This window comes from Eptatretus burgeri, chromosome 1 (assembly GCF_056783735.1).
Source record: "Eptatretus burgeri isolate ZD-2024b chromosome 1, Ebu_testis_v1, whole genome shotgun sequence".
Lineage (NCBI taxonomy): Eukaryota > Metazoa > Chordata > Myxini > Myxiniformes > Myxinidae > Eptatretus > Eptatretus burgeri.
The window spans coordinates 74189127-74207137 of NC_140961.1; the positions used below are offsets into that span (position 1 = coordinate 74189127).

Genomic DNA, 18011 nt, shown 5'->3' on the forward strand with positions numbered 1-18011 from the left:
TCAATGCGAGGATGTGTACAGGTGTTTAGTATTTAAAGAGATCCGGATCCGGTATATAAAAGAGCTGAGTCCGAAAGGTTTTGTCACAACAACAACAACAACAACAACAACAACAACAACAACAACAACAACAACAACAACAACAACGCCGAGCTCCCTAAGAGCCACATTCGCTACGCGAGACGCGGCTAAAAATATGTATACATTTCTTTCCAAGTGAAAATCCTCTTCTTTTCACCATTATATTCTGTACAGATTTGTTCCAAGCTTACCGTTTTGTGACAAGATTTCGGTCCCGCATCTCGGATCGTTCAAACCAGACATGGTTACAAGCACGCTTCACGGAACGTTCCAGCAAACCCAAGAGTCCTCCCTGCACTTGACCAACCTGCCTTGGCATACACAAACAACATGCAATTTCTTTGTTACTGTTACTTGTGTGACTTAAAGCCTGGTATTGGCTTCGTGGTTAGGGTGGCTGACTTAGGATCTTAGGGTCCTGAGTTTGGGCCCCATTGGCTGCTAAATTAACACCAGGTGGGGTTTACTCAGCTTGTCATCCTTCCGAGGTCAGTGAAATGAGTACCAGTGTACTGGTAGAGGGGCACAGCATCAGTGGCACAGCTGCACTTCCAAGAAATGATAGCTACCCATCAGCCAAGCTGCCATATGCAAGAACAGAGAACTTGTGTCACTAAGGCATAAACAGTGCCCTCCATAAGTATTGGAACAGTGAAGTCAAATTTGTTGTTATTTCTATATACTCAAGAAATTTGGATTTGACATCAAAAGAGGAATATGAGGCAAGAGTACAGAATGTCAGCTTTTATTTCTTGGTATTTCTCTGCATATATGTTTCACCATTGTAGATCAATTGCATTTTTTTATGTTCAGTTCCCCCATTTTAGGTAACATAAGTATTGGAACAAATGACTGACAGGTGTTTATCGTTGCTCAGGTGTTTCTTGTTGCATTGATTGTTCACGCATAAAAGAGCTGTGAATATCTCGTCTTGGTTTTAGCCTTTGCTTTTGTCTTGGGAGTCTGCCTTTGAAGTCAGTCAGCATTAACCAACATGAAGACCAGAGAACTGTCTATGAAAGAAAAGCAAGCAGTTTGGAAGCTGAAAGAACAGAAGAATTCAATTAGAACCATAGCACAAAAATTTGGCATCGCGAATACAACAATTTGGAGTATCTTGAAAAAGAAAGAACCACTATTGCACTAAGCAACAGACAATGTCCAGGTCGGCCAAGGAAAACAACTGCAGTTGATGACAAAAATCAGATGTGAAGAAAAACCCTAAAACGACTGTCAGTGACATCACCAACAACCTCCAGTGTTGGGGTGAAACTATCACAATGTACCTTTCACAGAAGACTTCGACAGCAGAATTTCAAAGGCTACACCGCAAGATGAAAACCTCAAATCTGCACCAAAAATAGAAAGGCCCAATTAGAATTTGCCAAGAAGTACAGAAGTGAGCCAGTAGAGTCTGGAACAAAGATTTATGGACAAAGGAGACCAAGGTAAACCGTTAGCAAAGCGATGGAAAGGCAAAAGTGTGACGAAAGGAAGGAACTGCATATGATCCACAGCATACGACCTCATCTGTGAAGCATGGTGGATGTAGTTTCATGGCTTTGGCTTGCATGGCTGCCTCTGGAACTGGCTCACTCATCTTTATTGATGATGTTACTAATGATGGCAGCAACAGAATGAATTTGGAAGTGCACATAAACATTTTGTCTGCCTATGTACAAGAAAATACCTTCAAACTCATTGGGTGGCACTTCACCATGCAACAAGACAATGACTCAAAACACACTGCCAATGCAACTGAGGAGTTCATCAGGGGAAGAAAGTGGAAGGTTTTCGATTGGTCAAGTCAATCTCCTAATTTAAATCAAATGGAGAATGCATTTCACTTGCATCTCCAAGGAAGATACCAAGAGTGTGGTGATGTCAGTGGGTTACAGGCCTGATACAGTTATTGCATGCAAGGGATATGCAACCAAGTACTAACTATTAAACTACTTTAATTTACTTTAAGTTAATCTGTTCCAATACTTATGTTTACCTAAAATGGGGGAACTGAACATAAAAAGTGCTATTGATCTACAATGGTAAAACACGTATGCCCAGAAATACCAAGAAATATATCTGACCTTTGTACTCTTGCCTCATATTCATCTTTTGATCTCAAATACAAATTTCTTGAGTCTATAGCAATAATAACAAATTTGACTTCACTGTTCCAATACTTATGGAGGGCACTGTACTTTTTCATTCATATTTTGACTTCTTTCATTCAGGTTGTAATTTTTTTTCATTTTAACAAGCTGCTCTCCTGTATCTTTACACCAAGTGGCATTTGGTGCTTTCCTACATGCAAAAGTAATTATAATACTGTACTACATTGTTGTAGCAGTATTTTTGCTGGTGCTGCAGTATTATCAAAAAAACTCTTGGTGCAGTTATTCCATCTTGGTCTTTTATCATTGTACTTGGTCAATGCAGAAAGACACACCAATAAATAAAGTAACAAATTCATTTAACTGTGAAGATATTTATCAAACTCATTTTCAATTCTAAACACCTATTTCAATGAACATCTTTGTGCAGATAGAGAATTGGGTGGGATTGTTTCAATCATTGCAGTGCGCGCATTGAAATGCAGTGATCTTATTAAGATTGCGGTAGTTTGTACTGTCCTTATGAACAACAACCACTGGTGATGCATATGACGGATTAGACCATCAAATTATCCCCATTTTCAACATCTCCTGTACGTCTTGACGAATGGACACCTCAGCACTACATTATTGGGTAAGGTTTTGACTGAATTTACTCACTTGTCAGTTGACATCGTGTTTGATTAAGGTTGTTGTCCCTGGAAAAATGGGTAAACACTGCTTGATAATCATTAACTATGGATATTAACTCCTCGCTCAGAACATCTGACAACTATCACTATTTCTTTGAACTTGCAGGTGCTGAGCACCAACAGGTTTTCATCATCGACCACACTGTTGCTTCACTCAGCCACACAACAGAAGCCCTCACTATTTCCAAGTCAGGAGCCTCGGCAGTTGGAGATATGTGTCCTGCCTCAAGGTCTTTCTGTTGTAACTTCAGCTACTTTAAATGGGTTATCTGGATGCCGGTAACACAAGAGGAGACAGTTGATGATGCTTCTGTGTCTGAATCTGAGGGGTATCTATGCAGTTCTCTTGCCATGCTGGGTTGGGATCGTCCAGTTCTTTAGCCCCTGATGTGATACTAACAATCATGTGGTAGACTGCATCTGGCAGGCACTGTGCTTCAAACAGACTCATCAGGTAAGGAGTATCCACCTCAATCTTGACTATTGGCATGCTCCATATCGTGTTGTCAATCAACAGCATGTAGCTGAATTTCCTGAGGTATTAGTCCTCCTTGACCAACTCCTTCTTCTGAATGACTCCGCTGCAACCTGTATTCCTCAAGACCTGCATGCAAGAGCTCTTGACTTTCCATTTACAACTGGAATCTGCTCTCTGGTTCCAGCAAGTGGTTGGATACAGGCACTATTCTGTAGCAGAAGCTTATTGGTGCATGCAAGCAACAAATGGTCCTTTCAAATACCTCTCTCTTTGGAATTGTCTCTTTTATTTTTACTGGCTTTAAGACTCATGGAGAAGCTACGACACAAAATATGCATACTGCAGACATATACACAAGACAACAGAAGACTTGACTCGCACAAACAGCCGCTGAGATTGGAGGAAGTGAATTCACTTCCCAGCGCACTCTGGGTACCAGTGACAATTTTTATGGCATTGCTTTTCTCTCTTCACATAGTGGGACAATCAAGGAGGAATCCCCTCCCCACCAGGGATGGCAGCTTTTTGGAGTATTTTCAGTGCTCTCTCTCCTTTAAATGCTGAGTATCAAGTAGGAAGCAGCACACACCATTTTAAAAGTCTTTGGAATGACTCGGCCAGGGTTCAAACCACCGACCTCCCAGACTCAGAGCAGACACTCGAAGCATTATGCTACTGAGTCTCATCAGGTGGTCGGCACTCACTTCAGGATCTTTACTGTCACGAGAATCATCTGTTGACACTTTCCTTCAGAACCCTTCAAGCACTGCTCCAACTGCCATTGGTACCCACATCTTGCCACCTTTAGGAAATCTTGGCACATTAAACATCACTTTTTGGATGAGAATTTGTCTTACAAACAATTGCTTTGATTTGTGTCAATGCATTTTACTTGAACAAAACACAATCCCATCAGATCACTTCATCATGAGCACAAAAATCTATCACTACAGACTTCAGAACTTTTTAACTTACAATGATTTTTTTTTAACCTTACTCAATAAATATTAATTGAAAAAAACTCACCATTGCATAACATCTGTCAGCAGCTAGGATGACTACATCAATGGGGGACGTGTGGTTTGCGACACAGATCCCACCCTTACGTGGTCGGTTTTCACTGAGAAGGGGAAAGATGACATAGATGGGAAAAAGAAAGATAATTTGGAACTCCTTAGAAAGGCATATATGTGTGAGCAATAGTTCAGCAGAAAAAGGTGTTTCCTTTCTTCAAATCCTTTCTTCGAAAGTTAAGTAAGAACCATTTCTATTGTTATATAATGAGTTTCTGGGTTTGCAAAAAATAATGGTTCCATATTTTACTTCAATATGTGTTGGTTGCCAATTTTGCCGGAGGATGGAAAGAGAAAGCTGAGTTCTATCAAATAATCTAAAGATGAAGGTGTGAAAAAGCAAACCGACTACAGAAATGAGAAGGAGATGTCAAAGGAAGAATGAGGCAGACAAGAATAAGAAGTTTGAATAAACTCACGTGTTATGATAGCGGATGACAGCACTTAGACTTCTGGCTAATATTCGACAACTTGTCAAGTGCACACTCTCACTCAACCAGTCCTTCAGCCTGCGTACACCATTAAGAAAAACACAATAAAAGAATTAATATTTTCAAATCAAAGAGCTATTCTTAAAACTGAAAACCACAATGCAAACCTGATTTACTAAAAAAAAATTAGTTGTCTTTGAGTGTACCATTTCAAAGGTCTGGTGTGACTCAGCCAGGGTTCTAACTGCCATTTTCCCAAACTCCAAACAGATGCTACAACCATGATACCACCAAATCTGGTTAAGTCTTTGTACTGTCTTGTGACGTGAAATGTCTTGATTGTAATCGGAGTTTAAAAAACAGCGCATGAAAGTGTTTCCACATCCATAAGTCTTTATTACCTCCGCCACCGAAGGTGAAGGAGGTTGTTTTCACCACTTTCTGTTTGTCTGTCTGTTTGTGTACAGGATATCTCAAAAAGCTGTGGACGGATCCGGATTAAATTATGTGTACAAGTATGGTGTGTGACAAGAACGAAATGATTAGATTTTGGTGAAGATCCGGATCCGGATCCAACTACTAGAATTTTTAAAGTGATTCTTCACCATTGAGAGATAGGGACAAAAACAATTTATAGCACGGCATCTCAAAAAGTTGTGGACGGATTCAGATGAAACTTGCTGGACACGTTGGGTGTGTGACAAGGACGAATTGATTCGATTTTGGTGAAGATCCGGATGTGATAAAAATTTTTTTTAATGATTCTTCACCATTGAGAGATAGGGCTAAAAATGATATGTAGCACAATATCATGGACGGATTCGGACAAAACTTGGTGGACATTTTGAGTGTGTTGCAAGGACTAATTGATTTGATTTTGGTGAAGGTCCGAATTCGGATCTGGAGATGACAATTATTTAATTTTGAAAGTGATTCTTCATCATTGAGAGATAGAGCCAAAAACGATATAGTACTGGATCTCTATATCTATAAAACTGAGGATGTGTGTGTGTGTGTGTGTGTGTGTGTGTGTGTGTGTGTGTGTGTGTGTGTGTGTGTGTGTGTGTGTGTGTGTGTGTGTGTGTGTGTGTGTGTGTGTGTTTATGGTCGTTATGCATTTCCACAAACTCCAACCGATTCCATTCAAATTCGGTACGATTATGACTTTTGGTCCAACTTAGGTCATTGGCTATAAATTTTTTCCATTAAACTTCCGATATTCGAAAAAATCGATAAACCAATGTCCCTTATGGGATTTTCCATTCAAATCCACTCAAGTTTAAGGCCTCCGGGGGACGCAAATTTCCACTTTGCCCCGGGCGCCGTTTACCTCCACTACGCCACTGCCGAAAAATCCCTGATTGCAGAACAAATCGATAATTAATTTCATTCTTGCACTTCCCACTTGACTTCCCAAATAAGCTTAAACGCAATTTCTTTTTAATTGCTCGCCCTCCTTACCTTTTCTGCTGCATACACTATATTTGTGTATTGTGCTTATGGTGCATGCGAGAAATTTAAGGTGTTAATTAACGTTAAGATGATGAAATCGATCCCGTGCATGCAGTTCACGCCGTGCACGCGTGCAAGCTTTTTGTGCATGACCTTATTGCACGTGTCCTATTGGTTGCTCAAGGTCATTGCCCTTAGCTTTACTTTTGCACCGACCACTCACGTGTGGTTTGGGATGCAACTCATTTGTCATTGGTCGGGCTATGCCGAGGAAAAACGTGTCACATTTTCTCCTGTTCCGCTATTGTCCGGTTGCATCTTTAGTGCTGTGGACTACCGATTATCCTTTTTTCCTGTGATTGTGCTTCTGCTGTTTCCCGTTCTGACGTCGTTTCTTAAATGTTCGGAGGAACAATCCTGAGCTCGGCTGATTGTCAAACGCCGTTCGGTTACACTAACATTACACTTCTTATCCGTGAGTTATTACTTTTGCGTTTAACCACTCCCCCTTTTTTACATATTGTTTTTTCGATATAAACCCCAACTTACAAATTTACCCGTCGAAGTCGTACTCTACCCTACAATTTTTTTTGTTCCAAAAACCGTAGTTCTTTTCAATCTCGGTTTACCTTTTTTCGATAATGCCACCTAAAAAGAGGGTTTGTCTTGGGCGTCGGACAGCGTTGGCCACGACTCGAAGGGTTTCTCCGGCAAACGAGTCGCTCGAGGAAACTACTGCCCGACCTTCACAGAATGCCCTGCACGCAGCGGAAATCAGGGCTTCGGAGGGCGATGAACAGCGGGCAGTTCGGCTTTCCAGGAACGCTGCTGCAACAGCTGCTTCCATGGCTCTAGAGGGTATTGAGCAGCGATCGGTTCAGCATTCCAGGAACGCTGCTGCAACAGCTGCTTCCAGGGCTTCGGAGGGAGATGAACAGCAGGCGGTTCGTCGTTCCAGGAATACTTCTGGAACAGCTCTTTCTAGGTCTACTGAGACTCCACAAGAGCAACGCGCAAGGTTAGACGGTAATAGTCAACGGCGGGACAACATCCGTGGCGTCACGTGCCCAAACAAACAGTTTTGGTTTCGAAAAGATTTTCAGTACGAGGCCGAAGTTAACTATTCCATGCATGGTGACATACAAATTGGTGAGATGCGCTTCACCTGCCAATTTTGTCGTGCCCTTAAGTGGTGTGGGGAGTCGCCAGGGATGTGCTGCTCCAACGGTAAGGTCAGTCTACCTCCACTTGAGGAACCGCCACAGCCTTTAAGGGTCCTGCTTGCAGAGTCTTCATTTACTTCAGATAGTTTCCTAAAGCTCATCAGGAAATATAACAGTGCCTTCCAAATGACCTCTTTCGGGGCACATGTTTGTTAGGGAAGGGGGTTGGATGCCTACGTTCAAAGTTCAGGGTCAGGTTTACCATCTAATTGGGTCGTTGCTCCCTTCGCAAAACTGTAAACCTTCGTTTTTGCAGATTTACTTCATTGCTGACTACAACAAACAGGCCGATGCACGAATTGATATTTTCCCTGCACCTGAGGACGACGAAGAACGTGACACCTTAGACAGGGACGTGCTGCTTAGCTTGCAACGCATGCTGCATGAGAAAAATAATTACGTTCGGAGTTTTAAGTGCACCTTAGAGTCAGCCCCATCCCCTACTTTTTTCCGTTGTCATTGACGCGGATAAGAGGCCTGCAGGGGAGCATGCCCGCCGATACAATGCCCCTTCATATAACGAGGTCGCCATACTCCTCCATGGGGACCAGCGTAAAAAGCAGGACATTGTTTTGCACAGTTGCGATAGCCGTCTTCAACGAATCAATGAAACGCACCGGTCATATGACGCCCTACAATATCCGCATCCGTGCTATGGCCCAAGGTTAGGACTCTACGTCTCAGCACTAACATGCGAGCTCACCTGCGTGGAGACTGTGCGTCTGCGTCGTTCGCACAGGCTCTCCTTACGCTTGGCGACGGCACGATGTCAAACGACGACCGCGGCTTCGTTTCATTAGACTCCCTTTGCAGCGTTGTTGCTACTACTTCCGATCTTATGGATTCAGTTTTCCCGCAACTTCCCCTTAAATATTCTGACATGGAGTGGCTAAGTCAGAGGGCCATTCTGGCCCCAAAAAATAGCGTTGTGAACAATGTAAACGATCAGCTACTCCAGCTCATTCCTGGAGAGGCCTACGTTTACAAGTCTATTGACAGGACTATTGATCCAGAAGACGCAGCAAACTATCCTATTGAGCTGTTAAATTCGCTCGAGCCTCCCAAATTGCCCCCCCCCCACACCTTGAAGCTCAAAGTTGGTGCTCCTATTATGCTGCTCCGCAATTTGGTTCCTCCAAAGCAGTGTAATGGGACACGCTTCGTCATCATGGCATTAACACCACGTCTCATTGAAGCCACAATAACTACAGGCTGCGGCCGATGTGAAGTAGTCCTTAAACGTTCTGAAAACCTAACTCATCTTTTGTGTGTTACTTCCCCCTTTTATCCGCCTGTCAATACATCATTTCACCCTATGTTTTCTACGGTATCATACAGGTCCGGAATGAAGAGTCTTTACGCGGTTTAGGGCCGTCAATTATGAGGTAGTAAGCGTTTAACTGTTTAGTGGTGGAGCTACGCTTATTGTGGCTTTCAGCAGCTATTCAGGAAATTTGCAAGAAATCCCGAGCAACGCCGGGCTTTACTGCTAGTAGTGTGATATTTCAAAAATGTATTGGGCCCAATATGTTCTCATGGATCAGGCATTACGTGGCGGAGCTATATGCTCTACCGAGTGCCCTTCTAGTTATGGAAATGTATTTATTGCTCTGTCAGAAGACCTTATGGTTCTTGGATCCCTTTCCATGTATAGAACATTTCTTTTTATCTCAAGCTGTATGATGATATATGTGATCTCATAAAGGGAAAGGTGCTTTTCATGAAGGACATTTGATTTGTCTTGTTAGAAAGTGGTTTTTTTATCCACTTGTCGTCATGGAAATTCTCAACATTGGCTTTATGGTGTTATGTGTGTTTATTTAACATTGAGCTGGCTTTGCGACGCTCGAAGCCAATGCAAAATGATTTAGGTTTCGTAATACCAAAAGACATAGAATGTGGGAATTGTTCATTTCGTCATGCTGTTTTGATTTTTACATACGATCGAAGAACCCATCCTTACAGACGGGTTAATGACCAACATGAGCGGTGTTATGCCATACATATTGTGACGTCCACGGGACTTGAACAGTCCCGCCAACGTAGAATGAGCCGAAACGATGGAGGCGGTTTATTTATTTATAACCCAAACATGGCGGTTCTAATCGCTCTACCACAAACGGGACGAGGAAGGTGGCACGAGTCACTTTTCACTGAGTTGATGATGTTTATTTGTTTTTATTATTAACCAGAAATAACAAGACTCGGCAAGAAAAGGGATCCGGGGCGATTCGACGGGATGGTGTGGGATCGGGCGTGGGGAAAAACACAGACAATTCCAATGAATATACAATTCTCAAACCCTCTAAGGCGCCAAGTACACACACACACACACACACACACACACACACACACACACACACACACACACACACACACACACACACACACACACACACACACACAAAACGTAGCTACTTCTGGTGGTCAGGCTGGACCGTGGTGTGGACGCAACTGTCCCTGGATCAGCGTCGGACGAGCTGGCCTTGCTCTCGTTAGGGGGGGCAGGAGAAACCGTGGTGCTGTCGACCTCCTGGTCCTGGCCCAAGTCCGCTCACAGCTGCCAGGGAACCAGTTCTGGCACCAAATTGCGAGCAGGAGAGGGAGGCAGGTCCGCCCGCCGTTCGACCCCGTACTTCGAGTCAGCAGAACCCCAGAGCCAACCAAGGTGAGGCATGAGGCTCAGCAAGGCTCCAAGACACGATGAAGAACACGATCGAATCAGCACAACAACAAGTACGCTTTCCGCGCAACAGCCTCCACACCAAAAAAACACGATCTTTTTGTCCCGATCTTCTTCCTCTTCCTTTTCGACCCCGAACAGAACCTTTTTATCCTCCTGTCCTCGTCACTTCCAATCGAGCCGTTTATTGGCCCACCGCCGTCGCCTTCCGCCAATCGTGATCACGGGGCGGAGCCATCCGCTGCACTGTCCTGTGACGTCACTGCCAGCCTCCAGGGACTACTAAAAGGGGTTTACGCAGACACACTTACCCTATCCCGTGTCCCTATCTAATTACGTGACAATTATCATTTCCCCCTTGAAGAAATGAACATTTACTAGACAACTTCTCACCACTGAATTGCTACTTATTACATCGAGATCCTGGTAAACTCGAACAGCATGGCATACCTAATTAAACATCCTAATTACCCTTTGAATGCATACCCCCCCCTCAAACGTAACAATATTTACATAGAGAAAATTGGGGTTCTCCTTCCATCCTGAAACCCTGGGCCAATGATTTGTTTTTCCCACCTAAAACTTGAGCACACCCTGAGTACAACCAGCAGTTTTCAACTCATTCCTTGCAGCAGTTAAGGAGTGCATTTAAGTCAAACAAACAAACACACAAACGCTTTTCAAATCATAGTATAATAACTAGCAAATGTACCCATCACTTTGCTTAAAATTAGTAAAATGAAACATTTTTAAATTTCGAATTATTCTAATTTAGATGTCAACATCACTATAATGCATACGATGTAGTTGTTTAAATTTTCTTCATATAACAAGAAGATGATTTGTAATATCGGATACCACTGGGTGGCACTATACGATAGACATTTACATAGAGAGAATTGGGGTCTTCCAAATTCTCCTCCCCCCAACACTGAACCTCTTCCCCCCTTCCCTCCCCTCCCCCCAATATGCTACCCCAACAGAAACCATACATGGGATACTCTTAGGCAACATGCAAAATTTGGTTGGATTTGGTTCAATCATTTTTATCGTATTTGAAGCATATACTGTATGTTTAAACAAACCAGAAAACACTAATTGAGTTTTATGTATTAGTTATTATTATTTTGCTGTTGACTGCACAAAGGGTCAAATTGGTTGGTATGACATCACTTCTCACTATAATTGTTCTTCATCATACCAAATTTTATGTATCACATACTCCTTGTGTTGGGACTCCACTGAATAACAATGTGAGAACAAAGGAGTTTGTTGCATGATAGAATTGAGAAGCACTAGTATTGACCTCTTTGTCATGACTGTATGAGTACTTGGTTCAAAATGCTACTACACAGGTTAACCCATGTATTGTCTTGATTTACCTATTGTCTCTTCTTGTCCATATAATTCACAAAGTGCACTAATGCCTCCTAATATAATTGTCCGGCATGTAATGTATTGTATAAATTTCTCAGTTAAGCATTATGATTTCATTTATGTTTTAAAATGTGACATATCAACATCACCATAATGAATTAAAATTCTGAAAATCACATCTTGACAAATAGTTGATGAAGAAAGCCATCATGGAATTGCAAATCCTGTTGGGTAATCATTTGGCTGGAAATGCCCATATAAGGGAGCAGTTAAGAGGTGAGCAAATTAATTTAAACCAAGAAAGCTTTTCAGCCTGGTTTTAACATGGCGTGTTGTGTCACATAAAGTGGTAAACTCACGTTCCGGCTGGTAGAAATCCTACCAGGCTGGCACCCAACACCAGCCAGCTCATTCCCAGGATAGCAAATAAAATTCTATGGAGGAATATGCATAAAAGCATGTATTTGACATGTTAGTAGAGAACATTCTAATAATGGAGCTGCATTACAAAAATAAAATATTGCTCATTTAATGTTATGTAACAATTCAATAAAAACATCTTTCTGATTTAAATATTGCTGCAGAGTCTGAAAAGTTTCCTTTCCCCTGAAGTTTTTCTGGGGTTGAGATACAAATGGAAACTTATAGGAAACTTTAAAATCATAGGGTCGAAGGTTGACCAACTGATAAAGGAGCAGCATGAAACAGAGATGATCTAATACGACTACTTTCACTACTTCCACGACGACAACTTCTCTCACACCACACATCTTTCTGCTTTTCAAATTACTATGTTATGAATAGTTATTCTTTATCCTCCTTTGGTTTCTTCAATATTGTTGTTTTGTTTTGGGTTTCTGGACCGAGTTGATTCAGTTTTTTTAGATTGTAATTTTAAGAGACCATCACTTCGCTGATGTTTTTAAAAAAAAGCAGCATGTTATTCTTCACAAACATATCGCATGTCAATCTGTGAGTGCCAATGAGGAGGTAAAATGAAGTAAAACACACGAAAAAGGATCTTTAATAACACGTAATTGTTGTCGTGGCTGTGGTTGTTGTTGTTTGTGTGCTCCTTTTGTGTACTTTTATATTTTTCTATTGCTTTGAGAAGTATTACTATATTTCCTTTTGTGTGTTCCTCCCATGTCCTGTTAAAGGGTTCCTGTTGTCGTAGAATAATAAATGTTTCCGTTGGAATCGTTACATCATAGCTCGAGGTCCCACTCCTTCTTCCTCATTCTCAGAAACATGGGCTTTTAAAACAGGCAAGTTTTTGTTTAATTAAATGAACGAATTTTTGTTCCAAGTACAGTAAATTGATTATTAGCTTTCCAATGGTACTATTTGTATTATTCTCTGACAACAGAAACTCTTTAAAATAAAGTGTTAAAGATGGAGAAACTTTGCTCCTGTTAAATATTTGGATTGTTTTCAGACTCAGGTGGCAGCATGCAGCACACCCATAGAATAATATCCATGCCGAGCTGTAGGGTTAGTACAATCATATCATTATTACTCTGTTTGCTTAATCACACTCTGTGTGCTGGTTTAGTCCACATTGATGAGCAATTAAGAATTGTTTGCTCAAATGTGTTGTATAGTTGATAAACATATTCCCCCTGGGACACATGGAGTTGATGAGGCCCTGTTCTTGTCGATGTGGGTTATCTATATCCATAGCTATGTCTAGCGGTGAAGCTCTGGCTGAATCTTTAATGCTGGCAAAGTATTTTTCTGTGATACCATGTGCTTCTCCTGAGTTTACATGGCAAGTTGGAAAGATGGGTGAACAACTCTAGACAGTTGACAGGGAAAGAATACCATGGTTCAGAATTAGCACAAAGTTAAGACAAATTATCAGGTAGAGGTCATGAGCTTCTAGATAGTGAAGAGGCTTAGAGCATTGGAGATTGGGAAGGGGTCATGAATCAGTGCATGGTTGATAGTAATGCCAAGGCTGTTGTGAATGAATGGTGAATAGATACAAGGTGTCCCAAAAGTTACTGTGCACCTCTGCTAATTCCATGTAAACCATGAAAAGCAGCCTGGTTGTTAATATGTATAAATGGCCTACGTGACATTTGATGTGGGCCTTAAGTCAGCAACACATCAGCAGCACATCAGCCCTTTGTGTTGTTGTAAGCTAGCTAGTTGTTTTTTTAAGAAGTAAGCAGTGTTTTTTTGGTGGAACGTGTTTCGTAGTGCAGGTGAATATACTGAGAGAATAAGACAGGAGTTCACAGAAAAGTTTCCTGACAGTGATGTTCCACATCGTAACACTGTACGGGAGTTATTTTCCCAATTTCGTAAGACTGGTTCAGTTGTGGATGCCTCACGGCCTGGAAGGCCTTCATTGTTATCAAATGAGAAAGTTAACAATATTTTGGTTTGCATATTAAGAAGCCAGGAGGAAATCAGTTTGTAAGTTGTAACAGTAGGCAGGTGTATCACACGGCAGTACACACAGAGCAATGAAGAAACATGTGCACCTCCATCTGTACAAAGTAAAAGTTGTGGATGAACAGCAAGAAAGGGACTACATACATCAAGCGTTTCAATTACTACTGAACATTTATTGTAAAGGTAAAATTTATTTCGAAATAATTCTTCATAAATGTTTTATTTTTTTGTTTGCTTAGTTTATTCTCATGCACAGTTACTTTTTGGCTTAGTATGTTCGAGAGCACAGTGACTTTAGGGACACCCTATAGTAATGCCAAGGAAGGAAAAGAAACTGCAAGAGAATAAATCGCTCACCACAGGTAATGGTGCTGTTTGATCAAGACTTGGAATCCCAACTTGACAGAATTTATTTGTATCATCATTTGTGTAAGAATGTACATTTTTGTTGTCAAACTTGTGCATTTCACAGATCATAATCTGGCCTGGATAAAGGTATCCCTCACTGAGGAAAGGTATGGAGCTGCCCTTTGGTACTTTAGCAACGACAGTCCAGAACTAGAAGGACACTCGGTAGAGCGCATAACTCTGCCACGTAATACTTGATCCACGAGAACATATCGGGCCCATTACATTTTTGAACGATAAGGGAACTTTGTAGAATGCATAACTCTGCCACGCAATGCCTGATCCCTGAGAACATATCGGACCCAATACATTTTTGAAATATCATGCCATACAGGACTATATCGTTTTTGGCCCCATCTCTCAATGTTGAAGAATCACTTAAAAAAAATTCCAGCAGTCGGATCCATATCCGGATCTTTACCAAAATATAATCGGTTCATCCTTATCACACACCCAACCTCTCCACAAAATTTCATCAGGATCTGTCCACAACTTTATGAGATATCCTGCACATAAACAAACAAACAAACAGACAGAAAGGGGTGAAAACATAACCTCCTTCACTTTCAATGGCGGAGGTAAATATCATGCTGTACAGTACTATATTGTTTTTGCCCTATCAATGGTGAAGAATAACTTTAAAAATTAAATAATTCTCGTATCCAGATCCGGCTTTGGATCGTCACTAAAATCTAATAATTTCGGCCTTGCCACACACCCAAGCTGTCCACCAAGTTTCATCTGAATCCGTCCACAACTTTTTGAGATATCATGCTCGGTATAATTTTTGGCCCAATCTCTCAATGGTGAAGAATCACTTAAAATTTCATGTAGGCAGATCCGGATCCGGATCTTCACCAAAATCTAATCAGTTCGTCCGTGTTACAAACCCAAACTGTCCACAAAATTTCATCCGGATCCGTCCACAACTTTTGGAGATATCCTGCACACAGACAAACAAGAAGAAGATGTCGTGCAGAGCACGATACTTGCCAAATCCACAAAACAAATTTGACCTCAAAAATCATTGGTGGTTTAATTCAATGACCAAATGTGAAACTCCTCTTCAACTTTCAAGTGAATCAGATGAAAATTGACAATTTTAGAAATTCAGGCTATGTTGACCTTTTGGCCATTGTGGACCTCAAAAATAATTGGTGGTAGAATTCATTGACCTGAAATATATCTCCTCTTCAAATTTCAAGTCAATCGGATACAAAATTGAGGATTTTAGAAATACCACTTTAGTTGTAGACTTTTGGCCTATGTTGACCTTTTTTTCCATGCTGACCTCAAAACTAATTGGCTGGTTGAATTCAGTGACCTCAAAAATAAATCCTCTTCAAATTTAAAATCAATCGGATGAAAATTGAGGATTTTATAAATCTCACCTAAGTTGTTGACATTTGAGGTATGTTGACCTTTTGACCTCAAAAACAATAGGCTTCTTCCTTATGACAAACTCTACCATGTGGTGAAGTTTTGTGAAGATCGGGTTAAAATTGTGACCTGTTGACGACAAACAGACAAACAGACAGACAGACAGACTAACAAAATCGACTGATCAATATACTTGAAAAATCTTCGATTTTGAAAGTAACAAACAAACAAACAAGCCGGTAGGCGGACGTGGGAAGTCGACTACCCAATAGAACCTGACGCGATGGGCCCGTTCGATGGGGAATGACCTGAGGATTAAGCACAAGAAAATTCATGATTCTCGCTTCAAGGGTTAATGCTGCAGATTGTTTTTTCGTTAAAATACCCCCACATTTAGAGGTTTTTCGGCCGTTGCTAGGCAACGGAGGGGTCCATAGCAACGATTCTTTCTCACACATAACTAGGACATACCATGAACCTACCATACCAGTTTCATGTATATCTGACTCATAGTCTCTGATATATAATGAACTTCATTTTTTTATTGTTTTCGACCAGGGTTCATTCAAAGTCTATCTTCTCCGACAGTTTTCATAGGATCCGGCTGGAAATTTTTGACAATATGGCTGAATGTACTGCCCACAGTCGCTCGTGGCCCGATATTTGATTTTCGAAAAAATAAATTTTTTATGATTTTTCTAAAATTTCAAAGTCCCGTTGCTAGGCAACGCTGGTGTCCATAGCAACGGTTCTCATTTGCACACAACTAGGTCATGGTATGAACCTACCAACCAAGTTTCATCGAAATCGCCATTGTATTAACTGAAATCGCCATTTTAAATACTGATAAATAATAAGGGAAGACCAAATCGAAATTTTTTTTTTTTTTCGACGAGATCGACTACCCAACAGAAAGGCGTGAAAAGCTCGCCTTCTTCACCTTCGATGGTGGAAGTAATGAGGCAATTTTATTTTTTTCAATCTTTTGTATGTTTTGGTGGGTTTGGAGAAGGAGAAAGTGGGATTTTGATTTGCTTGCACTCTGGTGGGATACAGGGAAAGTATGGCCTAAGTTATCATGTTAGTATACTTGCATAGGTCAAGTAAACCACATGGGGTGGAGATAGAACAGCTTGAAGAGGAATTTTTTTTAATCAGATCGAGTGATGCTTGACACACTTTCCCTCATGAGTAAATTTCATTACTACGAGGAAAACAATACCCTGAAGGCAAGTTTTACTGCGAAGGTCCAAGTTTCTTCTGGTTGTTGATCCACCATTTGGAGAGATTCTGGGCTGAAAGTATCGAAACCTCGATGAAAAACGGTGCCCAGCTGATAATCTGGGCAGTTGGAAAGTCAGTCAATTGCTTTTAAGTCGAGGTTATAACTCCAAATAAAATAGTTTTTGTAAGTACTTACCAGAACACAATATATCTGTGTTTGTGTGTTTATATATGTGTGTGTGCGTGCGTGCGTGTGCATGTGTGTATTGTTAAGTCTGATTTCCACCAAGACTATATTGCTACGTTGATGTAGCAACGTGCTCGGAATTTGTAGTCTTGGGACTACGGTGCGTCTTTATTTTGAGTACGCTCTTCTTTGTAGTCTCCTTTTGAGGATGACTATGTTCTGAGCTATCCCAAAGCTTTGGAAAAGTGCAAATAGTGGTTCAGGACTATTTTATGCATTTTGGCAGAAGATGAACTCTGATCAAAAAATTGAGATTAGACTTTATTTCTGCTCAGCTCTATTTGGGTAAGAATGCTGATGCTGACACTTGTGATTATTTGTGGATTAATCTCTCTCTCAATCTTCTGGAGCAGCCATGGAGTGACTAGAACATCCACTGTCTTTCGAAAAACGACAAGCTGCCCTGCACAATCCGTTGCTTGGTAAATCCGTTGGATTTGATGGTCTTTCTTTTGAAAATTAGAGCAGAGTAGAGGACGGAATTAGACTCGATTATGATATCTCGGCTCCTGGTTAGGCATATGCGGTTTGAGAATTTACCCACGCTATTTCAACAATTGACATGGCCAATTATCATCAACTTAAATATTTAAGAGTTTATCTATCTCTTGCAATCATTAATCACATGACAACTGGAACACTTCATCAGGATGGAATTGTGGCTAAATTGAGACACTGGGATGGGCTGTTGGTCCTCTCCCTGCAGAGAAGAATGCTTTTGATCAAGCAGTTTATCATTCCCAAG

The 18011-nt window shown here is 41.1% G+C and overlaps 2 protein-coding genes across 6 annotated transcripts in view; one reads left to right on the forward strand and one right to left on the reverse strand.

The window, feature by feature from the left end:
- Positions 1 to 18011, forward strand: part of LOC147034757 (glutamate receptor ionotropic, kainate 2-like) — a 186191-nt gene that overhangs the window by 49206 nt on the left and 118974 nt on the right. The window lies entirely within an intron of this gene.
- LOC147034758 (glycerol-3-phosphate acyltransferase 3-like) overlaps positions 1 to 18011 on the reverse strand; it is a 58963-nt gene that overhangs the window by 34926 nt on the left and 6026 nt on the right. The window contains exons 4-7 of one of the 2 annotated variants that reach the window (XM_085888417.1): positions 11964 to 12038; positions 4858 to 4947; positions 4392 to 4485; positions 273 to 388 (exon numbers count right to left, since the gene is read on the reverse strand). In XM_085888417.1, the coding sequence (XP_085744543.1) occupies positions 273 to 388; positions 4392 to 4485; positions 4858 to 4947; positions 11964 to 12038 (375 nt within the window). The remainder of the gene's footprint in view (positions 1 to 272; positions 389 to 4391; positions 4486 to 4857; positions 4948 to 11963; positions 12039 to 18011) is intronic. The other variant, XM_085888426.1, reaches the window with a different exon arrangement.